The sequence below is a fragment of the Gopherus evgoodei genome, chromosome 2, assembly GCF_007399415.2.
Source record: "Gopherus evgoodei ecotype Sinaloan lineage chromosome 2, rGopEvg1_v1.p, whole genome shotgun sequence".
In the NCBI taxonomy this organism is placed as follows: domain Eukaryota; kingdom Metazoa; phylum Chordata; order Testudines; family Testudinidae; genus Gopherus; species Gopherus evgoodei.
In genome coordinates this window covers 258,623,611-258,651,495 of record NC_044323.1, presented here as the reverse complement: position 1 = coordinate 258,651,495, position 27,885 = coordinate 258,623,611, and the positions used below count along the sequence as shown (strand labels likewise).

The window sequence follows — 27,885 nt, the reverse complement described above, 5'->3', positions numbered from 1 at the left end:
CCGGCCCGGCCCGGCTGCGTGTGCGTCCCGAGAAGCAGGCCGGCGCGGCGCGGCGGAACTCAGGTATCGGGCCGGGCAGCGCCAGGCCCTGGGCCCGGCGGCGGGGGTCGGAGCCAGGCAAGGCCCGCGGGAGGGGATCTGGCGCGGGGCCCGCTCCCTGCTGAGTGCCCAGCCGCGGGGCAGCCGGGCCTGGCTGGGCACCGGGCGGGCAGCCTGACCCAGGCGCGCCGAGACTGGGAGCTGCCACCCCCACCCCAGCGGGGGGAGACGGCAGGGCCTGTCCTGGATGCCGGGCCTAGGCCGCCGCGGAGCACAGGCCGGCAGAGCGGGGCTCAGCGATTCCCATCCAGAGCCAGGCCAGCGGAGTTACAGGAGATGCGGGCCAGAAACCCTCCTGCGTTCAGGGCTCGGGTTGTGCCTGCCCTTTGGCTGGTAATCGCCTTGTGGCAAAGCCTGGCTCAGCGATGGCTCGTGTAAAGCCCCGGCCCACGCTGGTCCAGGACAAGCGACAGTGTATAAATAGTGTAGTCCGAATTCATCCCAGGTACAGGGAAGGAGGAGGGGGGTTGTGCATTCCGAGTAATGTTGAAAAACAGCTGTGATACCGGCTAGGCAACTAAGTAGGTTCCCAATGTGATGTGGTGGCACAGAATTAATGCTGTGCTGAGCCACGTACACGGGGTATAACTGACTCTAGTTTTTAGCACCTCCCTGACAAATTGAACTCCACAAAATTTGTCATGAAGATGTGAGAAGACTAAAAATAGCTAACTCTGCATAGATATAACTGTCTGCAAATACTTGAAATGTCACTATGAAGTCAAAGGAAGGGCCCTTTGAAATGATGAAGGGATGGGAAAATTAGAAGAGAAGGAAAGTGAGAAAAAAAATTCTCCACCTTACAGTCTAACTTTGACTTACAAAGAAAGAGGAGCAAATTTATAAATATGTACAGCTTGACTAAATACCTAAAAGGAGTGTGAGAGATGTAAACATGTACAAGAACATTAACCATGTAAAAAACACTAAGGAGGCAGAGGAGTTCCCTTTTTGTTCCACCAAAATGTAACTAAGAATAATGGGGTAGAATTAAGAAAATGTGGTCTGTGAGGAAAAACTTTCGAACAGTGAGATGATCTGTTAGACTGAAGTAGTCTTTGAAAAGAAATAGTAGACATCTCATTTTAAAAGGTACTGCCATTTATGATTTGTATTGTGATACACCCAGTCGAGATTGAGGTTCATTTGTGCTACATACTAAGGGCTCATCTGCACATACAGCACTGTAGCAGCGCAACTGTAGCACTTAATGAAGATGCTACTTACATCCCTGTGGGCATAGGTATTCCACCTCAAGTAGCAGTAACTATGTCAACAGGAGACCTTCTATCAACATAGGGCTGTCTCCACCAGGAGGTCAGTTGGTATAACTAGAGCCCTGCACAGATAAAAAATTTGTATCCATGTCCAATCAGCAAACATAGTCTGCAGATATCTGCAGATGTGGATATAAAGCGGCTATCTGCAGATTTGCAGAGCTCTAGATATAAAATTTGGATCCACATCCATCCGCGATGCAGAAACAAATGCAGATATCTGCTGATATAAAGGGGGTATCAGCAAATTTTCAGGGCTATAGATATAACTGTCACTCAGATGTATTTATACTGATATAAATCTGTGATGTAGACCAAACCTAATATAGTTTTAGTTCTGTGCTTTGTTGTTTTTAAATTACAAACCAGTAAGTTTGGAATGGTGTCCTTAGCCTCTGTTTGCCAGAAGCTGGGAATGAGCAACAGGGGATGGATCACTTGATGGTTACCTGTTTTATTCATTTCCTCTGGGGCACCTGGCATTGGCCACTCTCGGAAGACAGGATACTGGGCTAGATGGATCTTTGATCTGACCCAATAGGGCCATCTTATGTTCTTAAGTTTTATTAAACGGCTGTATGTTCTATATTTTTAATAAGCTATGAAAGTAGTGCAGTGTTTGCAACTCAAATATTACAGAATCATGCTAGGCATGAGCATCAAAAAGTGACACTGACTGGATGCTCACTTTGTGAGTTGAAGAGAAAGGTGTATTGGGGGAGAAAACCAACCACACCAATGGTGAAAGGTTTAAATTTTGTAATAGCCTTAAATGATATTAGCTAGCTATACAGGCATCGATTTTAAAATAGTTTTTAATCTAATACATACAGTAGGGTACAGTCCTGCACTGGCAGGAATGATTAGATGACTGAAGAAGTTTTTTACTTGTAAATTCAGTGGGCTAAATTCTGTTGTATTCTGCAGCCGTTTTACACTGCCAGAGCAACATAAAGGGCAGCCCTAGCCACCAGAGAGTACTCCTGATGTAAGGTTTTTTTTCTTCGGTGCCACAGGACTGCCAGAATAGAGCTATGCTGCTCCCTCCTCACAGCCCCCATGGGGTGCAGCAGATGAGGCCAGAGTACACTATATAGTTAAGGCTGTTCTTGGCTGTGGAGCAGCTCCTAGAGGACTGTTGCATTTGAGCGTAATTTAGAGCTACCTTCTGGTGATTGTAGCTCAAGAGCAATGGAGATTCTGCCCCACTGATTTTAATAGCTTTGAGCACTATCTTCACATCACTAAGGAGTTGTCTGTACAGGAAAGTGGGCCAGAATAAGTTATTCTGCAATAGGACCCTGTATGGATACTTACTCCAGAATAAGAATGTTCATACGGAGAGTTATTCCAGAATAGCTATTGTGCTTTAAATGCACACCCGTTCTTATACTGGAATAATTTCCCCGTGTAGACAAACCGGAAATCTTTCTCAGTGGGAGTTCACTGTAGTGTCTTTTTTTCCATTTCTTCCCTTGAAAGCTGCCTTCCACCTTTTAACTATTTTAATACCAAAATAAACAACATGGCTGTATTTTGTTTTGGGTTGTTTTCCTACCATGTAATGCTATTTTTATTCACTAGAATATTTTGGCAGCTTGTCTTCCAACATTTTCTAAAATCTTGTGTGGATTGTGAGGGACTAGTAATATATCAAAACAAGTTGTGAGAAAATCTAATATTTTTGTTCAGCAGCACTAAGAAGGATCAAATAAAAGTTTTTAAGTGATGCTTACTATGAGCACTGCTCTTTAGCCTGTAAGACAGAAAAGAGGCTAACACAACGGGAAGGAAAAGAGATGCTATGGGAAGGCTCTAAAAGGTATAATAAAGAACCTGAAGGAAAAATTGCAGCAACCAACATTCTTAATGACATTGCGATGTGACTGTATGTGGTCACAATAGCTCTAAGTGCTGTGACCCTTTATTTTTTTTTGTAGAGTTTCTGACCGCTCTTTCTCATGGTGTTGTGAATTGCCTCTCAAGACATTTTTAGGAAATCTGGGTGTTGCTGTTCATTCTTTTGGGCACTAGCCTTCACTGTAAAAACAAAGTGTTTTTAAATAATAATTAGCTTTGGAGAAGAGTCAGTTGGTATTAAACATCTACATAAAATAAGACCACGTAATGCTATAATGGAATTGAAAGAAAAAAGATATTTGAAGAAAGGCTTTAGTTTTGCAAAATGTGAAAATTACAATTTTAGTGTTCTCTAATTTTAAAGCTTCATTTTTCTGATGCAGCTGCTATTTATGTCAGTTCCTGTCCCGAAAATCTTACAGTCCAAGACCCCAATCCTACATGTATTTATGTAAGTGCTTAACTTTACACTTTTATGTCAGTAGGACTATTCCTGTGTACAGTTAAAAGTGTGTAATTGTTGGCAGGGTCTGGCTTAAGAAGACAAATTGCATATGAAATGTGGTGGGAGAAGGACTCAATCAAATATATACTTTTTAAAAAAAATGCTAGCTTTTAAAGTTATTTTTAAGATCAGGTAAAATATCAGTTATCCCCATTGCCTGTTGGTCTCACCATCATTAATTGCCTGACCTTTTTGGTATTGTGACAGAAATGCTTTGATAGCAGCATACACTCAACATCTGCAGATACTGCAGTTTGATTAGTGTTTTTGTTTTGCCAGGATTTGCTGTCCTTTTTGAACCTTTGATTTTTTTATGTAACTTACTGAATGTGTTGAATAACTAGATAGGAGAAAAACCAGATCTAAATAATGAAAACTGCTGGCTAAATGAATGCACAGGAGAATTTACTTTTTAGAGAGAAAAATGTTACCATATTATTTTAAAGTTAAATGCCCCTAGTATGTGGCCATTGGGTTCATTACTGGTTGAGTGAGTTTTGATTAAACAACTTGCAGCTCACTTTTAAGTATAATTGAATTCTTTTACTAAATATTCTTACTCCCATGGAAGAAAGTATGACTTCAGTTTAGTAAAGAATGGTGAGGCCATTCCAGAAAGGCTCTGACTTTAAAATGATTATTTACATTTTTATTTGGCTTTTTAATAGATGCGACTTAGGATGCGATCATGTCATTTGAGTTTAAAAAATCCATCATGAATACAAACATTTGAAAGTCAGGGCATTCACAATCCACTGGCAAGTGGGACATTTTTGCTGGTGAGTGTGAGGCCCAAAGGTATCAGTTTTTCCAGAATTTCAGGTTTATTTAAAAAAAAAATAAAGTTTCTGCCTCTTACAGTTGTGAACATAACCATCCAATTGTGAATTGAACGTAAGTTGATTGATGCACAGTGTTGTTTTCCTGAATTTTCACAAATTTACCAAGCAGCAGAGTAGAATTAAAAGACTCTGGTCAGTTTCATTGTTATTATTGAAAATCTTGTAAACAGCAGTGTTATCTCTCAAGAATCATGTCAAATTCCTGTTTCTCCTGCCTCAAAAAAACTATATCGTCGTCACCAGAGACACATAAGGACAGAGAAAGCAAAAAAAAAGCAGCAGATCTGGCAAGGGTTGAGTAGCCGAAATCCTTCTGATAGATCCAGAGGTTCTTCAGGGAAGGAAACAAAATTCCTTCAAACTTCCAGCATATAGGGGATGGAGCTTCAGATTGATCCGATACCTCCTAGTCAGTAGGTGATTATAAAAAATGGAATACCTTGTTAGAAATTCCCACACCCTCACTATCATCTGGGGCTTTGTAGGCCAGCTCGGCCTCGGTTTGTCCCTCAGCGGGTCTGTGGGGTATCCCACTGCCTCGCTACCAATAGTCTTAAGCCCGGCCCTAGGTCAGGGCGGGGCAACAAACGCTGAGTCCGTATGCTCAGGCCCTCAGACAGGGCTGAGTGGCACTAGTCTTAAGCCCAGCCCTAGGGCAGGGCAGGGCAACAAATGCTGAGTCAGTAATAGTAGGTCTCCGCCTCACTCAGGCCAGGGAAAGGGGGAGTCTGCCACCCATGGAGGGGTGGTAGGGGGGGACGCAGACCCTCCCACTCCACTGCGTCCCAGCCCAGGGCCCTAGCAGTGGCAGACACTTGCTGCTGTCAATGGGGATCCTAGCCACAACACACTGACATTGGCTCTGGCAGTGCTGCAGCCAGACCGGGGTCAGCTGCCCCCGGGCTACTTCTACTCTCCCCCTCGTCAGGTACTCGAGTAGTCGTAGTGTCAGCAGCGGTCTCAAACACCATTGGCTCCTCTGGGTAAGTGTTCGAGGGTGGGCTCAGCAGCTCCTCGGGGTACGGGCGCGAGGCAGGCTCGGCCAATCCTCCTCAGGGTAGCGGGCGCGAGGCAGGCTCGGCGGGCCGGGTGTGAGCTCCAGCTGGCAGAGGCCGCAGACATCTGGTCCTGGCAGTGGCTGGGCTCCTACTAATCTCTGCAGGTCAGTTTTTATACTTCTGGGTCTGCGCCGTGACCTCTGAGGGGCGGACACAGGACCCAGCGGCTCCGCCCATAGCGGGGTTGGGGAAGGTTTGTCCCTCAGCGGGGCGGTGGGGTATCCCACCGCCTCGCTACAGGCTTCTTTCCAGAGCCCTGCCCTTCGACCTTATTAGTAAGGCCACTCCTTTGTCTTTTTTATTTACCTTTGGCTCTTAGATGTCTGGTAAACTTTTTGAGTTCTGGGTATCTCATCACAAAAACCATCATGACAACTCGTACTAATTGGCACACTTGTGACTCTGATACCATGGTGTATAAATGCATGTAACTGGGCATCTCAGCAGAGTGGCTAAGGACTCTTTGTCGCTTTTTAAGGATTGAATGTCTGTTCATCCCTGCAGGTTGTCTCTCCTGACTCAGGGTTGAAGCACACTGTTGGGTGGGGAAGTTGCTGTGCAATTGGCCTTGTTTCTGTTTTGAGGACAAGTAGATTTTAGTTTTAATTCAGTCAGCTTGGCACTTCCCTGAGTTATAAACTATAAATACAAGGAAACGAGTGAATTGCCTACAGTTTTATTTAAATTTAGAATCATTAAGTTTATTTTAAAAAGGCATGGGATAGCACAGTAGTCTAGAAGTGATGCAGAGCTCTACTATGTGGGCATCAGAGATGTGGACCTTCAACTCAGTCCCCTCATTCCTGGGCCAGCAAGTCTGGAAGTATACTCAGGTGTCTCCTGATCCTTCCTATCTGCTGATTCACTCTCCCTCCTCCACAAATTAATCCTTCTAGAAGCAATGTTGGCAGACTCCAGTAGGAACTGTTTACTTGTTTACATGGGGGAAAAGACAAGCCTAGCTGTAGCAGGTAATTATTCTAGTCTAATGTCCACACGGGGGAGTTATAATGACATAGCTAAAGCAGTGTCTGTGTTGGTCAGTTTCCCTGTGTATACAAGCGCTGTGTTTGGCAGAAGAGGCAGGAATGATCATGGTGGTAGGAGAACTGAGGGCAACTGCCACTCTCTGATGAAAACAAAAGTAATTGAAACAATTGTCTCAAATTTTGGGATCCATGGTTTGCACAGCTTTTGAGGAGGCAGTTTAGTTAGCAGAAATTAAAGTACACAGTGAACAGTGTAGTTAAGGTCTGTGTATATAGAATGCTCCTGCTGTAACCTGATGACTGGAAACTTTTGTTTTTGTTTTGTGTTCCATAGCAACTTCTTGGATGGGTGATTCTTTTGGAAGCAGTTAAGATGGTAAACTTGGGCAAATAGCTGTATTTATAATCCTGTTGAACAGGTTATGGATGAGTCCCTCTAGCCTGAAGAACAGGAATTGTTTGTTTTTGTTTTAGCTTTTATTTTTTTTCTTTACTGATTTTTCTAGGAAAATTCAAAAACACCAATAATAATACTGAATGAAGAAGACATTTACATTTCTTCAACATTCATCATTACTGAAATCAGGAAAGGAATTTATATACCAGATTATTGCTTTATGAGTTTAGCTACTGTTTTTAAAATTTTGACACAAGAAAGGATCAGTGCTTAGCATCGGTATGTACTCATTAGAAATGTAGCCTAAAAAGGTTGTGCCATTGCATCATTTCATGCCACATGATGTATCCTGTCCTTGCATAACATGATGTGCTGAAAGTGTTTTAAATAACATTTTACTGACAGAGACTTACCCACTTCTTAACAGGTGTTCTATTTCAATCCATCACGTATTTAGCTATGATAAACTGATTCCACTGTCGGAAGTCTAATAAAGATCATGTGTGTGCCTGTCCTGTTGCATAGTAAGAGCCATAAATCTGATGGTGTCAATTTCATGATCTACAGTATTGGCAAATAAGCATATTAGCAATAAGGACCGATTGTGAACAAGCATAGCAATGTGTTTTTAATATTTTAAAAGTTTTTACTGAATAGCATACACTGTAGATGTATAGTGCACAAAATTAAGAAGGCTCTGCTAACCTAGAGTTCCCCTAAGCTGACCTGACTCTCTCTGTTAGCCATTGTATGGGACTGAATGTTGTAAGTGCCAGTGAGAACACTGAAACCGTGCATGACCATATTTCCCAAAGGGAAAATGGGACACGGCACAAAGCTAGCCCAAGTCACTCATCTGCACCCTCCCCTACGGGGTTGGCCTGAGCTGCTCACAGGAGCCCTGCTTCCCACTCCCTGGATGGGGCTGGCGTCACTGCTCGCCCAAGCCCTGCCTGCTCGCTGAGCCCTGCCCCTCCCCCCTGCATAGGCCTGGCATCTCTGCCCCCCCCCACCCCCCGCACTCCCTGACTCCTCCACATGTTCCTCTGCATCCCCTTTTTTTGACAAAAGTGGGCATTTGTCCCATTTTTTCAGAAAAAGTCAGGACAGCCGGGACATGAGTTAAAAAAGGGACTGTCCTGATCAAAACAAAACGTATGGTTACCCTACTGAAACCTTATGAAGGAGCCCATGGAGGTTAAATGTGTGGGCAGGAGATTTAACCTAGAAAAATGTAAGCACAGATGTTCAAAGAGAGGTGCAAGGTAAGGCGTAACCCTAGATTATGTCAAGTGATAGACAAAAAAGGGAAGAAAAAGGCAGTATAGTAATATAAACTTCATGTGGCTGACTGGTTTGTAATGTGTGTATCTTAATTTGCTGAACCACACTATGCCAGACGTACCCATGACATTCAATTCTATGTCTCTGAAAGGCAGTAAGTCTCTCCATTTTAGTAACCTCAAGGTATTGAAGCTGTTGACGGAATGTGAACTGTTCTTCTGTAAACAGGCAGCAGTAATCTGGGTGGTTTGAAGGAAAGTGATCTTATCTTGAGATCCCTGGCCCAAGTCCAAGCCTCTAATATCAGTAGAATAGGAATCAAAGACCAGACAGGATAACCATCTTTAGCATAAGTGATGTGAGATGTTTTAGGACCAAAGTTCATGGACCATACACTCTATTTTTAGTGGTTAACAGTTAGATGGGACAGAGTTTTGTAACTGTGCTGCAAAACTTATCTCTAGCTTTTTCAAGTTATTTTGGATTTCAGGATCCCCTTTTGTCCCCCTAATAATTTAAACTCTTACTTGCAAATTTTCTTTCAAGAAAACAACAGCCACAGAAACAAGCAATAAGAAATAGTGAGGGGTTATATGCTGTTTGCTGCAGCCGAATGTGAATTCAGCAGGTCACATGGTGGCACCATTCATCCGCATACAAACAGCAATTTAAGAATAATTCACTTATTAAAGAATTGATTTCTGATGGACAGTTGCTCACTGGCACTTGTCTCCTATTGCATAAGAATCTTTCAGGAGCTGCAGCAAATTCAAACTGAAATATATCATCAAGAGCTAAAAATAAATATCAGTAGCTTTTAAACAAAAAATGTTGCACTGACCTTGAACTAACTACTGGAAGTCCTTCATGTTTAGCATTCCTGCAGTATACCAGTGGAAAGAGAATGTGCTTGAAGGTTTCTGAGCAGGAAGATATTTATACTTATGAAGAGTGTGATTCAGTAACTTCCCATAAAGACAGAAGTATTAGAACTTATGGCATTAGCCAGCAAATTTTGTTTCAACTTCTATATTGAGAATAAATATATATGTTCAGTTTCCTTCAGTTATTGTATCCACTTTGGGTGAGACAATTGCAGTGAATTAAGTCTGCAAGTAATTTGAATGTACATTCAACATCACTGTAAATTATGCTCCTCACTGCATGCTCCCTGTCCAAAGTACAAAAATGGGCCTGGTTCAGAATGGGGTTTTAAAGGCATCTATTAAATAGAATTTGTTTCAGAATATTTCACTATCTGTAAAAATACTTTGGTTCAACTGATTTGCATATATGTAGTGGTTAAGGGAAATGTTTGTGAATCCCCTCATCTTTAAAGCTGTGGTGTAAAGTAACATTCTTTTCTGCAACAGAGCAAGATCTGAAAATTTTGTTTTGGGTTGCGGGGGTGGGGGTACAGCACATGCATTATACTTTACTGGGAGGCAGTGTCCTCTGGTGGATAGAGCAGCAGATAGAAATAAGAAATCTGGTTCTGTTCCTGGCTCTGCCACTAACTGACATGCTGAGTGAGCTTAGCTAAGACACATCCACTTGCTGTTCCTCTGTTTACCCACATGAGGTAATTATACTTACCTCCTTTGTAAAGCACTTTGCAATCTATAGATGAAAAGTGCTATATGAGTAGGATGACCAGATGGGACTGTCCGTTTAAAAACTGTCCCGTTTTTGGGGACTTTTTCTTATTTAGGTGCCTATTATCCCCCACCCCCGTCCCGTTTTTTCACAGTTGCTGTCTGGTTACCCTGTATATGAGAGCTGGGTAATATTATATGCCAAAGCTTTTCTCAGGGTATGGTTATTGTTAAAGTCAGGATAGTATAGCTATAAATCTCACACACCCCTATTTAATATTGTTGAAGGAAAATAGGAATTATTTCCTCCAACACTGGGTTTCTTGCTGACTGGAAGATTCCAAATCTAAAACTGGATTTTCAGGTCACAGTTAGTGGAAAGGATTCAACATTTGAGTCTCCTTAGTGTGCAGCAAATGACAGGTAGTGCTGCTTTTGCACTGCCACCAACTCATACATCCCATCTGAGAAAACACAAAATGATAGCAGACCATTGAAAATTGTTATCTCTGTGCTCCCTGGATATAGTTTGCCAACACCATGGAAAGCAAAACTCTTGGGGAAAATAGCTAAAGGCAGGAAGAGGGGAAAATGCCAAGTGCTGTAGGTTAGTAGATCTGTATAAATTTGTTAGTCTCTAAGGTGCCACAAGTACTCCTGTGCTTTTTGCAGATACAGACTAACACGGCTGCTACTCTGAGATCTGTATATTGTGAACTCTGTATTTGAGAGGTGTTCAGAGTCCTCCGTGGGATTGGTTCTGGCTACCTGAGAGGTTGCAGCTCCGTTTCACTGGAATAGTGAAACTACAATCCAGTGGGGGCGGGGGGGGGAAGTGAGTGCAGGATACAGCTCTTTCAGAGGAGCTGAATGTAAACTATGGAATTCTCTCCCTAAGCAAAAATGACTAGAGACCTTATCATTTTCAGAACTAAATGCAAAACTTATTTATTCAACTTAACTTTCCCTCAATTTCCACATACCAAAGAAATCCACACACAAACATATCCTGTAAATTAATCGAGTAATTTCTCCTACATGCTAGGAAGGAAGGGGGAGAGGGAGCTATTTGTTTCTATTTTTAAATACTTGAGAGGTACTCATATACAGCAGTGATGGAGGAGGAGTCATACAAGTACTTGGAGAGTGTGTCCTCCTCTCATGGATAAAATTACATCATTTTAGTTTTGTTTTTATCTTGCATGCACATGTAAATAGGGCTTATTCTTGTCTCGCTGTATTTTTAGATGCAATCCCAGTTGAACAGGAAACCTTACTTTCAGAGGATATGGGCAAACTGCCTAAGATGGATGCTTTGTTACCTTAAAAAAAGGAGAGGCTATGCAAGCCAGTGTCAATTAAATACTCTAAAAGTGTATGACAAAAGAGTGGAAGATTATATGCAATTAAGGAGTTGATGAATGTAGCGCTTATGTGTAAACTGTGTACCTCTTACATTAACCTCTCCATATTCTCCATCACAGTGCATTTGACTTGTTGACATATCCTAAATATCCTGTTACTGCTAGTCAGAATATCACCAATGGCATTTTGGCTCTGGGAGTCAGAAATAGTTATTAATGTTGGGAAGTCTCATTTACTGGTAACATGTCATGGCATCCTATTGATCGATTTATTTATTTATAGGGCAAAGGTAGTAATGGTTACTCTCATTCATTTTCTGAGAGATGGCATGAGTGTTCCTAGTTTTTTGTTTTTGTTGTTGTTGTTTTACTGATACATTATGGGTGGCACTGACTGGGTGACTAAAAGATTTTGACCAATCATAACTAGGGATCCTAATTTTTTGTGATTTAAAAAACCCAACATTCTCTGATTTTAAAAAACCATATGTCATAAACAGATAGTTAAGGGTTAATGTCTCTCTTACCTGTAAAGGGTTAACAAACAGGGACCCCAAACACCTGACCAGAGGACCAATCAGAAGACAAGATACTTTCAAATCTCATGGGAGGGAAGCCTTTGTTTGTGGGGTTTGGGTTTGGCTTTGTTCTCTCTGGGTCCTGGATGGGGCTAGAGGTGCAACCAGGTTTCTGCCAATCTCCCTACTACAGTCTCTTATCTGTTCAGAATTGTGAGTAAGAAAAGGCGGTCATAGTCTTTTAATTTATTTTTTTTTTATTTACATATGTGTACTTGCTGGAAGTAGCTTAAATTGTGTTTCTGCTGGAGAAAGTTTCTTTCTATTGTTTATAAGTTGAAAGACCCTGTAACTGTTTACCATCTAAAGTGCAGAGATAAACCTTTTACGTTTTTCTTTCTTTCTTATTAAAAGTTTTGCTTTTAAGACCTGTTTAATTTTTTTCTCCTAGTTAAGGTTCAAAGGAATTGGTGGAGAGAAGGGAATGATAAATTTTCTCTTTGTGTTATATTCACGCAGGTTGTATTGTCTCTGGGTGAGGGGGAAGGTAACACTCCTCTTGGTGTGGTGATTCAAGAAGTTGAATCAGGCGATCTCCTAGTGTTCCCAGGGCGGGAAGGAGCTGGGAGGAAGAAGGGAGGGGGAAGGGAATGGTTTATTTCCCTTTGTTGTGAGACTCAAGGAATCTGGCTCTTGGGGTCCCCTGGGAAGGTTTTGGGGGGACCAGAGGGTATCAGGCCCTAAAAATTTCTGATTGCTGGCAGCCTATCAGATCTAAGCTGGTAATTAAGCTTAGAGGAATTCATGCTAGTACCCATATTTTGGACGCTAAGGTCCAGAATTGGGAATTATACTTGACATGGTGTGCAGCGTGTGGGAAAGAGTAGAATCCAAAAGCCAGTAAAATTATTAATTTTCTTTTCTCTGTTAGCTGCTTGTAAGCAGAGAGATGGGTTAGTTTTTTAAACCTACAGCCAGAGAATTTTTTTTTCTTGCTCCATCTGGCTGTGCATAGAAATGGCCTCAGGCAAGTGCCATTAAGATTAACAGGGGTCTTTTATTAGACAATAAAACTCCAGCTGTGAGTCAGCTACACCAGCAGAACACATTTGTAAATGAAAGACAGTTTCTTTTGCTTTTTAACTCTTTTTCGAGAGAGGCTAGGAAGTTAAAAGGACTCTGTTGCTAAGCAACCCCAGGAAGCCAACAGAGAACCTGAATTTCAGGCAGTAAACACCAGAGGGCGCCTCAGCACAAGAAAGCAGGAATCATGAGTTCCAAGGAAAGCCTGAAACAGGAACGAGCACAGCAACAAGCCATGGACAAAGAAAATGAACATAGGAGATGGATGGAATTAATTAATGCAGAACTAGCCAAGGAAGAGGCAGCCCACAAAAGAAAACAACAAGAAGAAGAGGCAGCCCACAGAAGGAAACAAGAAGAAGAAGATGCAGCCTGCAGAAGACAGATAGAACTCCAGAGGGAGGCCCACCGACAGGCCCTGGAATTAGAACAGGCTAAGCAACAGAACACAGCCAATCCTAACAACCCTGCGCCAATGATTGTTCCACATCACAAGAAATTTCCCACCTACAAGGCAGGGCCTTTGGGTTGATGAATTTGGGGTCGACGAAGGATTGGTGGATAGCTGACACTTGTGCCCCCGTGTCTCTCCACGCAGTAACCTTCTTTCCGCCCACTCTCAAAATTTCCCTTCGCTCCAAGGGTATTTGAGAGGCATCTGGGCCTGGGGATCTTTGGTGTGATGGTGGTATAATGAACTGCACTCGGTTGGGGTTCTTTGGGCAGTTGGCCTTGATATGACCCAGTTCATTACACTTAAAGCATCTTCCAGCTGACTGGTCACTGGGTCGAGGTGGGAAATTTCTTGTATGTAAATTTAAAGTGCATTCAAAAATCAACAACAAGAAGGGAAGGTTGTGCGCATTAAATAAGTGACACTGGTACTTTCAGTAAAATGTAGTTAATATATGTTTTTATTTTTTCACAAAATGTAAAAACTAAAGATTCTCGAAAAATGCAAATTCTGCATTTTTCGGTTGCAAATGTATTTCTAGGATCCCTGATCAAACTAATATCTTTGTGATGCATATGAGAGAGAGGGAGAACCTGTCCCCATGAGTAATCCTGTCTCATCAATGATCCAGCCATATCTTTGTGTGTTCACGGTATTGAGTGGTAGCTGTTTTATGTAGCTGCTCTGATTGTTACATATTGAGAAATACGAAGAGGAAAACATCCACTTGCTGCAAAATAAAATGACTCAGAGTTGGTAAATTCCAAACTTACAAGCTGTTTAAGATTTGACAAATTGTGGCTTGTAGTGTGATTTTACTTGTTAAAGAGAATTCCTCCCCTGCTGCTGCTTCAGTGTATTGTCTAAATGGGCACAACAAAATTAAGAGAAAAAAACTTGACTTATTAGCAGAATTACAAGCAAAATTACAGATGTCAGACTTCTGATAAATAAACGTAAATAACTTTTACGAACATCTAATCATTTCCCCCTATGATTCCTCTTGAAAACAGAATAGTTTCATTGATGTTCCCACTACACTAAGTCTCCTGTGGCACTGAAGAAGCAATTTATTGCATAATTCCCATTAATAGTACAAATACACTCTGTGATCACACTACTGCATTCAATGTGTATGTATTGCATAAACGTAGAATAAATTGAAATCCCCTTAACACCTTTTCTCACTTGAAATGATATCTTTAATTGATTATTTAAAAATAGTCATTTCATATTACTACAACAAAATGTCAACAACTGTACTTTTGTTATACAAGTATACTGCTTGTCTATTAGAAGATACATTTTTCAATAAATAGTGCCACATTTTTGGAACGAGTAATTCACTGAATCAAATTACATGTGTTTGTTCCAGGTGCAACAGTGGTAATTCTCACAGATATTCAGAATGCTTGTTTTACAGTATGTTTGCTGTTCAGCACTATAGTACATACCTTTCTTTTTAATTTGTCTCATACATTTGTGGTGACTGGTAGATGATGCTATGTTTTGTTTATATTTAGATCTGCCCTCAAATTCACCTTTCTGAACCCATTTAAGGAGATTGGTGAGTACCTCAATATTTCTTCTAATCCTTTTAACAGAAATAACCCTTTTGGCATATGTCCTGCATAAGGTTGCAACTTCTGATCAGAGCACTAAATCCACAGTTTATATATCCAAAGTTATCAAAGGTGTCTGAACAAATAAACCATCGTAACTGTGCTGTATTTTGGTGGCAGAAAACTTCAATAAACCAGATGCAGTTCAAGACATGTAGTGTATTTTTTTGTTTAACATTTCTGACGTTAGGGGATTAGAAATTTTGAGAGAGACTGTTCTGCCTCTGTTACTGGTTTGTGACAGGTAGAACCACTGGCAGAGGTTGGTAGCCTGCATGTTGGAATACTGGAAATATGTTTTGTGGGCTGGAGTGTGTCAGTTGCATGGTTTCTAATCCTCAAACAATGGCAAGTGGGATTTATTTTTGCTTGTTTTATTTACTTAATGTGGAGCACTAAGGGTTTATCCTAATTCCTCTGCCTTTCAGTGTGTCTCTCTGCAGGTTCTAGTTAGTATTAGTTCTAAACCAGAATACTTCATATCCTGCTCCATGATAAACAGCTGCTTCTTCACACACCACAACCACCTTGGCATACTTAGTCCAGTGAGTTTTTTCTGGTCATTTGGTTGTTTCATGAAGATTTGCATGTGAAGTACCTGGAGAACTCTAGGAGGATTTACCAGATGTACAAACAAATACACATTTAACAGAACACACAATTCTTTTTCAGAAAGTTCTGTACTGTTCTTCTAATGGAATAGTCTGTTTGTTTGTTACAGATTTGCGCTGATACACTACAAGACATTTTATTAAACAAGTTTAAGGATCCCACCAGTGTCCTGCAACATCTGAAGGCAAAATCTTATTTTCTTAAGAACAAGTGAGCTTTTACATTGTTGCTATGTTTGTGCTACTTGAAGATTTTAAAATTATTTAAGTTCTCTGTATCTAGTACAGAGAACTAATGTGAAAATTGCATCGTTTGGAGATTGGGCCTGTCAGCTTGTGGGGAAGGTTAGGGTTGAAGAAGATACAGTTGTGCCACTTCAATTTTGGAAGGGAAATAGGCAAGAAAATTGATTGCTGTACAGGGTCAAATTGATTTAAATCATGATTTAAATCACTAGTCAGGAAGACACGATGTAATCATGGATTTCTACATAAAAGTGCATTCTTGTTGGTTGTTGTAACCTTAATACATATTCTTCACAACTCAGAGATAGATGTAGGTTTCTTTTTTAGAAGGTACACACTATACGTTTTTAAAGTGATTTATTTTGAAAACTTTTCAGATTAGTTTTACAGCTATATCAGAAAATAAATGATTGTTTGGTTATTTCATTTACCAAAGGTAATTGAAGCAGATATTTATGAAGTCATTGGCAAAGAATCATAGACTTTAAGGTCAGAAGGGACCATTATGATCATCTAGTCTGACCTCCTGCACAATGCAGGCCACAATCTCACCCACCCACTCCTGTTTCAAACCTATGTCTGAGCCATTGAAGTCCTCAAATCATGGTTTAAAGACTTCATAGTGCAGAGAATCTTCCAGTAAGTGACCCGTGCCCCAGGCCCCACACTGCGGAGGAAGGTGAACCCCCCTCAGGGCTTCTGTCAATCTGCCCTAGAGGGAAAATTCCTTCCCGACCCCAAATATGGCGATCAGCTAAACCCTGAGCATGTGGGCAAGACTCACCAGCCAGACACCCAGGAAAGAATTCTCTATAATAACCCAAATCCTATCCCATCTAAGAACTGTCTCCAATTCAACAGATTAATCATTAATATTTGGAGGATTTTCTTGCCATGATGTATTAGGAGGAGAACATCACCAGACAGACATTTAAATTGTTTTATTTAACTAAAACAACAAGGCTATATATTCTGGATTTTTTTCTTCAACAGCAAACATATAATATTTTAACAAATCAAGCATATAAATTTTTGAATTTAATTAAACATTCCTGAATTTTAAAAATCAGATTTGGTTTTGTTAATTGTTTTTAACTAAAATAGTTAAATGAATTTTAAAAAAACAAATGCATTAAATTGACTACGTCAGCCAGATCAACATGAGAAACTTAAAATACTGGCTTCTGCAGCTACCTCAGTCATCTTCACCTTCATTTTCCTGTTTGTTCATAATCTGGAAAAGAAAAACAAGCTTTCCTGCTTTTTCAGGTCCCAAACGATTTCTCAATTTGGAATGAATTAGTCCAAAGGAAGAAAATATTCTTTCTACACGAGCAGAAGGAGCTACTGCTGTTAAAAGTGAGATTATCACTTCAACAGTCTCCGAATCCAAGCGCTTAAGTGACTTCCACCAGTTCACTGGTGTGACTTTCTTTAAAACATCATCAGAAAACATATATTTCTTGAATGGTTCCTATTCCCAAAGTGGGTCTCTTTTACAGCCTGCTGACACTATAGGTTTTCCCTTCTAGTGAGAGAATGGTATGGTTGATCTCAAATCAATGAAGGCTACACTCAGAAAGACCTCAAGACTTCTGGAATATGCTGCTCGGTTTCACTTTTATTTCTACTGCCTGTCCCTCCCTTCTCACATTTATCTCCAGACTTCTCCTTGTCCAGATCTGTTCTGCCCCCAACAATCTTCTGTTAATTAAATATTTTGAAACTTTGCACTTTTAGAGAGAGGTAAGGAATTGACTGTGTACACAAATTTGCAGAGGGACAATAGGATTGAGGGCTGTTATTTCTCACTATTTATTTATTTTATTTATTTAAAAACATTTTTTTTCTGTTAACAAGCGTGTTATCTCTGGAGACGCAAATCCACAGTCTGAAAAATCCATGAACTATTGGAACTCATTTACAATTTTTTTCTTAAACATTACATGAATATATTGTCTCATGCTATAGAATTAGAATTTATAATCCCTATTCCATGATGAGATATCGTTGAACTATAATATATCTTTATCTTTAGATAGTGTTTTCCTCAAAAAGCATTTTATCAAAAAAATCCAATATAAATAAATAACATCCCATTTAAATAAAAAAAATCGTTGATTTTTTTTTTATCCACCCTGTTGCTGTGGAGTCTTAGCCTTGCAACCCACCAGAATTCTTGTAGCATTTCAGTTGGAAGTACTGGATAGATCAGAGGTGGGCAAGCTATGGGCCCATGGGACACTCCTGCCTGGCCTCTGAGCTCCTGGCCTGTGAGGCTAGACCCCAACCTCTCCCCTGCTTTTCCCCCTCTCCCACAGCCTCAGCTCACTGCGCCGCTGGCACAATGCTCTGGGCAGTGAGCTCTTACCGGGCCGCGCAGCTGCAGAGCCAGCCTGACCCAGTGCTCTGTTCTGCGCGGTGGAGTGGCTTGCTCCAGCCAGGTGGCACGGCTCCCTGTCCTGGTGCTCTGGGTGGTGCGGCTGTAGCGCCGCCAGCCACCGGTGCTCCAGGCAGTGTGGTAAGGGGGCAGGGAGCAGGGGAGGTTGGATAGAGGGCAGGGGAGTTTGGGGTGGTGGTCAGGGGGCGGGGGTGTGGATGGGGTCAGGGTGGTTAGAGGGCGGGGAACAGGGATGTTGAATGGGGGTAGGGGTCCGGGGGGGGCAGTCAGGAATGAGAGGAGGGGTTGGATGAGGTGGCGAGGGGGCAGTCAGGGGTGGGGGGTTTCGGGGTGGTCAGGGGACAGGGAGCGGTGGATGGGGCAGGAGTCCCGGGGGGCCATCAGGGGGTGCGAAGTGGGGGGGGAGGTCGATGGGGGTCGGGCCACGCCTGGTTGTTTGTGGAGGCACAGCCTCCCCTAACTGGCCCTCCATACAATTTTGGAAACCCAATGTGGCCTTCAGGCCAAAAAGTTTGCCTGCCCCTGAGATAGATTCTGTGTTCTTTCAGTTGCTCTGTCCATATTTGGATAAAATGGAAGTAGTTAGTGCCCTAAAGGGAAGCAATATTGTATGAACTATCTTATGGCTTTCTGCTGTTGGAAATGATTGTGGAAGAGAATGCTTTCAAGTAAGCAGTAAATTATCCCCTACATAATATTACTTGCAGACTAAAAAGAATGTATTTTGCATAGATACTGAATTATTAAGTCATTCTTTATGTAGTTATTCAGGGCCAGAAAGTTATTTCCCATCTTTTCCTCTTCCAAATCTGAGATAAGAAAAGTCAGCTTTGTGTCTTGCCTTGACAAATTAAATAGTGTTGATACATACATTCTAATAGCAGAATTTGTCCAAATAAGAAATGCCAACTTGTGAGGTATAAATAATAATTTGAATAGACTAAAATATTATAGTCTCTTAATCAGAACAGCATTCAAAACCAAGGTGTCTGTAGTGTAGGTATTGGAAAACGATTAATTTGAAACACTAGGGAAAAGTTATAAATCATGAACAGTGTAAACTCCCCAAAAGCAAGGGAAGTCTTAAATCTAATTCTTTGGCTGCTGGCCATATTTCCATTCTTCCAGCCAAATGAGTGCACTAGGATTGGAGGATGCCTTACATAGGCAAGAGAATTAAAGTACTTAAGTATCCTATCAAAAAGATTCAGCTAGCTAATCAGAATCCTGATTATAATCTGCTAGAGAATTGTCATGAGCGTGGAGTACTAAGTATCCAAGAGTCATAATTTCTTCTCCATTCCCACAAGAAAAATTCTAATCCAAGTCAAGGTCCTCTTTCAGCCCTGTTATTTTAACTGCCTCCTGTCTGACTTGATGAATCTTTCCTCACTCCAGTCTGTTCAGAATTCATCTGGTAAAATCATTTTCCCTGCTCACCACCTGGACTCCGTCACTCCTATGTTCAAAGCTCTTCACTGGCTACTCGTCTTCCACATCAAGTTCAGCCACCTAGTCCTCTTCTGCAAGGCCCTGTATAGTCCTTCCCAGCCACCATAACTTCTTATCTTCCCCTCTCATGCACTCTTCACCAGTGAATCCTCCTAAGTAACCATTCTCTTCCTCCTCTCTCATTTTTGTCTTCATGCCTCTTCCTCACTGTCCCTTATGCATGGAACAACCTTACTTGGTCTTGTGAGTCACTTATTCACTCTCTCCCCATCCAAGTCTGTCTTTAAAAAAACTCACTTCTTTCACAATACCTATTATCTCTAGTTAGTCAGTTGAATCATATTTAATCAAATAATAATTAGCAAGAAATCTGTGGTGCAACCAATTTCTACCTTGCACTTTTAGGCCGAAACAACAAAGTACTTGTTTATCTTTAAAACCTTTGGGACTATTCCCTTGCTTTGCTGGATGGGATCCTGGTGTGGAAATTGCACCCACAGCAGTTCTAGACCCTCCTTTGATTTACCATTGTTGTCTTCACGTTGTCTAAAAATTCTATCATTTTGTCCTTTGTCTAAGTTAACTTCCTCTAAGCAGGGACCTTATCATTATAGTTGCTTGTGAAACGCTATGCCCACCTATGGTGCTGTATAAAAATGTTCTGCAGAGGTGGTTGAAAAATGTAATTTCATGCAGAGAGTGAAGGAGATAATGCTCATAGTAACAATGAATTTTTCAGCAGCTGTCACTATTGTGTATTGAAGTTCAGATGTAAATAAGGAACAGATAAATGAGAGAGGAAATTCCATTAGTGACTTTATTTATAGTACATAAAAACTCTGATTACTTTGAGAGCCCAGTGTGTTTGTTCAGTCCTTTAATCTGAGTTATAAAATATGACTCTTCTCCCTGCTCCCCTCTTTCTAAATAGAATTTGCTCACAGGCTGGACCTATCAAAGTTTTTCTTTTTAATATAAAATCTACAGTGTGTGATCTCTCCCTCTGTGGGGTTTACCTAGTGCCTTGCATTCATGGTGGTGTTTTACGCAATCCTCTGAAGTAACAAGGTTATCCATTTCTGTTCCAGCAGTTGTGAATAGGATTAACAGAGTGTTCTCTATGTATCAGTAAAGACTGCAGCGTATTAAAATAATATGTAATATACAATGATTTCAGAGCTATATTCATAAACTACTTTGCATTTTTATTTGAGAAAGCATTTGTGAGGTGTTTGCATTGTATTTATTTACTTCACTTCATCATGTCCTCTCATTTTTAACGGCAGGTTTGCCACAAACTTCAGACAGAAGTGGAACAATGTCCTATGTTTTTGTAAATGATTCTTCCCAGACAAATGTGCCCCTGTTGCAGGCGTGCATTGATGGGGATTTTAACTATTCCAAGCGGCTGCTGGAGAGTGGCTTTGACCCAAATATTCGTGACAGTCGTGGCCGAACTGGTCTCCACCTTGCCGCAGCCAGAGGAAACGTAGACATCTGTCAGCTGTTGCACAAATTTGGTGCTGATCTACTGGCCACCGATTACCAAGGTAATACAGCCCTTCACCTGTGTGGGCACGTGGATACTATCCAGTTCCTAGTCTCTAATGGACTCAAAATTGATATTTGGTAAGTTTGTCTCTTTTTTGACCACTTTATAGCATATTAGTCTCTCTCTCAGAAGTATTTTGTGCAAATATGTTGCCTGATACAAATGCTTTAATGGTAAATTCATTGAAATTCAATTTTTTTAAATGCCAGTTATGGAAAAAAACAAAAACAAATGCATGGGCCCACTCCTAACTGATCGTGAACATCATGAAAGGCAATAGAAGCAGGAGCTGTGGGACTGGGCTGGCATAGCCACTGTCTCTCACTAGCTGATGGCTCTGCTGTCCTTGGTTTGGCCAGGCAGCCAAGAGGGGGTGGATGGCATCACAGGATAATTTAGAATGACAGGGAGTTTTTTTAGAATTTTCTGTACCACCGTCTTAATGCTTTTATTGACTACTGTAACAAATAGAGAAATACAGTAAATGTGTATCAGTTCTCCCATACTCTTTGGGAGACCGTGCTGCCTTTCAATGCTCCCCCTTCCTCAAAGCCAATCCTTCTTTTAAATATTGTATATTCTTTGTTCCTACCTCCCCAGCAGCTGTCAGATGCTAGTATCCAGACACAAGTACTTAGAATACCAAATAACTAGCTATTTTATTGAGTACAATTAGGTCATGTTGTTCTTAGACCTTTCTGCACATGCATCCCAACAGAGGAAAATAAGGCAATAAGTTTAGGCCCTTGGGCCTTCTGGCTATCTTTGATTATTGGAGCTGCCCATGATCTCCTCATATCAGCAGTATTAATTATTGGCCTGCCCAGGGTCATTATGTGGTTTTTCCCTTCCTCCCTTTTCCCAAACACCTCTTTGCTGGCAGCCTCTAATATGAAGGCAACAATTGTACTCCTACTTGGTTCGTTTTTTTCAAAGGTGGCAGTGGGAGGATTTACCCATTCTGTGTTTCGTTTATTGCTTAATAGTCTGTGACTCTTATACAGTAAGAAGCTATGAAGAAACTTAGATTTTGAGCAGTAATCATACAAAGCCTTATACACTGATATAAATATGTTGTTAGTTTCTTCATTTTTGTTGCGGGAGCATCCAAAGGCTACAATCAGGATAAGACCCCATTGTACTATTTTTTTTACTTTATACCAAGAGTAAAATATTATAGGGTTGTGTGCTTTAAAAATAAACTACTGAATTTTTCATGCAGTTGCCTTTTATTCTTGGACTTTTTATAACTAAGAATAGTTTGCTATTTTGTGTAGCTAGAGGCTGGTCCTAAATATTTATTGGGCAGTACATTTTACATTGCATAGTTATGAAGATCCATCCTATCTTAGAATTCTCATTGTATAGTTTATCTTCCCCCATCCACTTTCTTGGGGGGACTATTTAGCAATCATCAAGGTGCAACACCACTTGTTCTGGCAAAACGAAGAGGAGTAAATAAGGAAGTAATTCGATTGCTGGAGTCTCTGGAGGAGCAGGAGGTGAAAGGATTTAACAGAGGAGCTCCCTCTAAGATGGAAACCATGCAGACTGCAGAAAGTGAAAGGTATTACAAGACAGATGTTTACTAGAAAAAAATAAAAGCATGTGTGTAAAGTATATCTTTGTTGGTAAATCCATATTGTTTTCTGCTAGAGACATGAGTTGACATGTTTGTTCCTCAAAATGGAACAAAAGATTTATAAAAACTAAGTTCAATAGAAAAGTGTTCATTTTGTTTTTTGTTGTTTTTTTAAAATTTCTAATGAAAGAAGTTTTTATAACAGCTAAGTATTCCACTACAAGGTTTACAACCCAAATATTGTATCATTTTACTGTTGCAGGATAATCTGAAAATGAAATTCACTAGAAACTGGTTATAAGTAAGTCCCTGAATATCCTGCAGTGTTATGCTCTAGAAACAAAGGGTATGTCTACACTGTAATTAGACACCTGCAACTGGCCCATGCCAGCTGACTTGGGCTTCTGGGGCTGAGGCTAAGAGGCTGTTTAACTGTAGTGTAGACATTTGGACTGGAGCCTGAGCTTTGGGACTTTTTCCCTCACAGGGTCCCAGAGCCTGAGCTCCAGCTTGAGCCCAAACATATGTTACCCCATATGTTAAAAACAAGCCTACTCACTTTACATTTTATATCATTAAAATTTTACAAGATTCCAAAAGGAATTCGACATTTGTATGGATAAGATGAATATCCAGAGTTAGAACAATTACTGCTCAAAATTTTGGAAGAAATGTTAATCTCGTGGGTCAGGGGTTAAACTAATCTCCAACAATTAGGGAGAGACCTAATGTGGAGGAAAGATAATCTCACATCTGCCTGCTCTGGAGTTTCTTGCATCTTCCTCTGAAGCATCTAGTGCTGGTCGCTGTTAGAGACCGGACACTGGACTAGACAGATCACATATCTAATCCAGTGTGGCAAGTCCTATTTTTCCTATGGGAGTTTTACCATTGACTTTAATGGGGCTTGGATTTAGCTGTGAATTTGAACTGATAATGTCCCTTTAAAACCTGTAACTTCTTTTTCCTTTTGTAACCATCATTAATGTTCTCTTGTTTGATTTGGCAGGGAAACCTATAACTTGTCTTTCGGAATTGTAGACTTACAGTTTACTCCCAGTTTGTTTGTGAGCTAGTTTAAAATATCTAAAGTATCTCTTCTTGTAAGATAACTTTGTATAATAAAAATAGATCCAGACAGCATTAGAAGCAAATGAATGCACATGTGCTTTGTAATTAGTTTGTGTCCTTGTAAGAGCGCTATTCGGGGGTTGGCTTTTCAGACCTCTAGTTTCACTCCTACCTCTTGGTATTATTTCCTGATTCTAGAGACTCTCAGAATAGAATCCCTACTTGTTTCTCTCCTACCTCATTCCCACTTTGCATGAAGCCAAGTGAGGATAATTGCTGTTCCCTCTGGAGACCTTGAACTTCACTTTTGAACTGACAGGAGAAGTTTCTAGAGATCAGTGTAAAAGTGTTCACTCCCTTCCTGGCTGAGTTTAATGCTGCCGCCTCCTCATTACACTCACTTGCTTCTGACTCACGAGCAAAATACAAAACAAAACTAGATTCCCAAATCCGATTTCTTCTCTTTTCCTCTCCCCTCCATTCCCGTGTGGTATCATTATTGTGCTGTGTCTGGGCAGAACACTCCCTCTCTATTTTCACATAGAGAATCTACTTGTATGCATAAACCTAGTGACCTGTCACTATAACAGGAAGCAACATTGTTAGAAGCAAAATGATCATTTAAGGATTTGTCACGTACAGATTTTTCCAGAATAGTTTTATAGAGGCAATTGCTGCTTCATTAATGTTGCTTTTAATTTGGTTGCAATAGAAAATGCCACAGGGGTCATCTTTGAGATGAGTGAGGACCATTGGTTTTGTTGTGGTGGTTTTCTTAACAATGAACATATGACCACTTTAAGATTGCAGCATGCCTTTATTTAACCCCTGGAGTGATTATGTATTGACTAGTTGGTGCTTAATTAGTGAGCAGATCTATTCTATGCCAATAGAGATCTTTTAATAAACCCTCTCACTTTGTTTGTTTGTCATCTTCCCTGCTTATCAGTTCCTAACTCCTGTAGTTATGGGCAAACCACCATAGCTTCGCAGCCAAGTAAATATTTAAAAACCAAAAAAGACAAGGCACTTTACTGGAAATGCCTGAACTTTTCTGCACACAACACTAATAGTTCAGTAAATTACTTGAGTTTTGTCTAATTATTATTCAGTAGTTGTACTTCATAATGAGGAAAAATGTCACATGAATGACAGTAATGTTAATCAGGAATGTATTTTTAGAAAAAAGGTTTACAAATGAATCTTCCTTCTAGGCGCGTGTTACTGGCATCTTTCGTCATATCGGAAGCAAGAGCATTTAAACGGATAGTGTTAACTCCCAATTTACTTTGATCTGAAATATTTTGTTCCTGTTTATTATTATAGGATACGCCTACGATTACTGTAATTGAAGAGATATTGGGGGAGGGGGAATCTGTTTTTACTCTGTATATTTTATGCCTTAACATCACTATGTACATAGCTAGTTTCACTGTTTCTCTCGATACACAGTAAGAGCCTGATTCTGCAAATGCTTATGCTCATATGGAACTTTGCTCATCTGGGAAGCATGGGACTACTCAAATGAGTAAAATTACAGACATGCATAAGTGTGTGATCAAGACTTTAGTCAGTTCTTTTGCTGTTTGTGTAGTTCCTTCCAGGGCTTTGGAATGGAGCCCAGAGCTGGAGCGCGGAGCAGCTCTGGAGCAGTGGAGCTGCAGGTTTTTGCCTGGAGCTGGAGCAGAGCCGGAGCACAGCTCCAAAGCCCTGGTTCCTTCATACATCAGCCAAGGAAATACATTTGCTTATTTTTTTAAAACACTACTCTGCACCCAAGTCAAAGATTCTTTGAAAAGATAGATTGTAAAGTCTCAAAGGATTGCTTGTCAACTACTGTATGTTGATTTGGTAGGGTCAGGGAAGGGTCTTTTTCTTATATACTGTCTTTAGATCATGAGTAAGTACTGTAAATCTGAAAATGTTTAATTTTGAATATTTTAGTGGTATTAGCAGGTTTACTCTTTTACTTAAGGATGCATTCTTTTACTAGGTGTGTTTATAACTTTAATCCTTCACAGTGCAATGGAAAGCCATTCCCTCCTTAATCCGAACCTGCAGCAAGGTGAAGGGGTTCTTTCCAGCTTCCGCACAACATGGCAAGAGTTTGTGGAGGACCTGGGCTTCTGGAGGGTGCTACTCCTGATCATTGTCATTGCCCTTCTCTCTCTCGGAATTGCATACTACGTTAGTGGGGTGCTTCCTTTTGTGGAAAATCAGCCTGAATTGGTGCATTAAAGCAAATGAAGAGGCACAATGTTCTTTTCCTGAGTTCTAATCTTTGTTTTGAGCTTCTTATAAGTCTTGGCGCAGCTGTATATACTGTTTGCCTTTTATATGCTAACCTTTTTGGAAGAGACCTACATTAATTGCTAAAACCACCATATTCTAAAGCATTCCTAGGCTACCTCTGACATGTCTTGACTTCTAATCAGAACTTGTAGATAGCAGTCTTTATTGATCAAATGTGGTGATTATACAAGGCCCTTCATAAATAAATAGCAAATCCTTGAGTATGTAAAAATGTGTCCTGGTATAGGACCAAATCATCTTGTTTTCCATTTAAAAAAAAGAAACTACTTTTCCTATGGTTCAGCTTTTGAGGAGGAGTATTCTTATAAAAAACTAACTAGATTAAATTGGAATAATTTTAATCTATTCTTGTATTTACATCATACAATACTGTAAATGTGCAGTTTTCTTAGTGCATGTTCATGTGTATGGTTATAAACTACATATACATTTAAAGAATGAGAAACATTTCAAATTTTATAACTTCGTTAAACTTCCTTTGACATCCTTGGATCAATCTCGTATTTATGTATTAGCTTAATATAATATAGGTTGTTTTTTTCCAGCTCATTTGGTGTTACTAAAATTTGTGTGAGAATAAATCCTTTGAAGTGAAATTGTCTGTAGTGCTTTTGGATGCAAACATCTTTAAGCATTTGACTTCAAAATGCAACTTTTTCATTTCAAATACCTTTTAAGGAAACATTTTCTTTGTAATGTAGATGAAAAGTGATTTAAACATTTTGTTCTGTGTTGCTGTGAAACGTGTCATGCAGGATAACTGAGTGTTTTCACATAACATATTGTTTACTGTAGTTTCATTTCATTTGCAGTTTTGTGCAAGGGTTTAATTGGAATATATTTTTGGTAATATTACTGTCAGTTTCAACTGTTTTCAACTGGCACTCAAAAGCTGATGGGGCGCTTTCTGAGTTAACATAATGCAATGTTGCAGTGAGTGTCTTCATATTTGGGAATATTATGTAAATTGAAATCTGGCCCAATGTGAGGTCTTTGTTTGTTGTTAATCTGAAGTTATAATACCTGATGGTTTAATACTCTTTTATGGAGACTGGGTAAATATGCAGTAAGATTGTGACTGTCAAAGGTGCCCAACTTCCACTCAATTTCCATGGCAGTCAGGTGCCTAACTCCTTTAGGTAGCTTTCACAATCCCAACCTAAGTGAATTCAGCAAACGTTAATAAAACAGCAAAAGGATTTGTTTTATTAAAATGATCCTAAATCATTGCAAAATAAATTGAACACTTGCAAAGTTAGAAATTATGGTAAATGATGGTGGATATACATACATCTTATTATTGTGTTTAATATATATTTGTTGTCTCTAGTTTGTGGTCATTGACTGAGGCAGCATCTTGTCTTTGTGATGTTGGGATAGGCTTCACTGAAGCGTTCATTCTAAATTGTTTCTGAAGAATTCTTAGAAGCGATTCTCCCAGATGGTACAAATACAGCAAAGAGGGAAGCCTCCAAAAACCAACAAAATGAGCTTCTCTTCCAAACAGTTTAATTTGTCAATTATCTGTTTATGAATAGAGAAACATAAGCTATTACCTATTCAAGTAAATGTAGTTTATATATGTCTATTTCTGTTAAGAACACCCTGTCTTATATTAAATAATGAAATTTTGCATTATGCACTCTCTGTATAATTTGTAAATGTATTTTGAATGTGGATGAATGCCATAAATAAAGATGTATAAGTAGA

The 27,885-nt window shown here is 40.2% G+C and overlaps 1 protein-coding gene across 5 annotated transcripts; it reads left to right on the top strand.

Moving 5' to 3' along the window:
- ANKRD46 (ankyrin repeat domain 46) lies at positions 1 to 27,885 on the top strand. Of its 5 annotated transcripts, none has more exons than XM_030553583.1 (6): positions 12 to 63; positions 14,849 to 14,892; positions 15,669 to 15,769; positions 20,944 to 21,286; positions 22,618 to 22,776; positions 25,884 to 27,885. In XM_030553583.1, exons 4-6 carry the CDS (start codon positions 20,976 to 20,978, stop codon positions 26,098 to 26,100), a joined length of 687 nt encoding a protein of 228 aa, XP_030409443.1. In that variant the 5' UTR covers positions 12 to 63; positions 14,849 to 14,892; positions 15,669 to 15,769; positions 20,944 to 20,975; the 3' UTR covers positions 26,101 to 27,885. The 5 variants fall into 5 exon arrangements, with proteins under 5 accessions (XP_030409446.1, XP_030409443.1, XP_030409442.1 ...); XM_030553582.1 differs by lacking the exon at positions 15,669 to 15,769 and adding an exon at positions 3,620 to 3,687 and having other exon boundaries at positions 18 to 63; XM_030553584.1 differs by lacking the exon at positions 12 to 63 and adding an exon at positions 3,663 to 3,687.

Bases quoted from the DNA above. Each gene is read 5' to 3' on its own strand.
- ANKRD46 (XM_030553582.1), top strand. From the start codon at position 3,629: ATGTCAGTTCCTGTCCCGAAAATCTTACAGTCCAAGACCCCAATCCTA. The intron at 14,893-20,943 runs GTGAGTACCTCA...TTTTAACGGCAG, and splicing joins GAACCCATTTAAGGAGATTG to GTTTGCCACAAACTTCAGAC. The intron at 21,287-22,617 runs GTAAGTTTGTCT...GGGACTATTTAG, and splicing joins GGACTCAAAATTGATATTTG to CAATCATCAAGGTGCAACAC.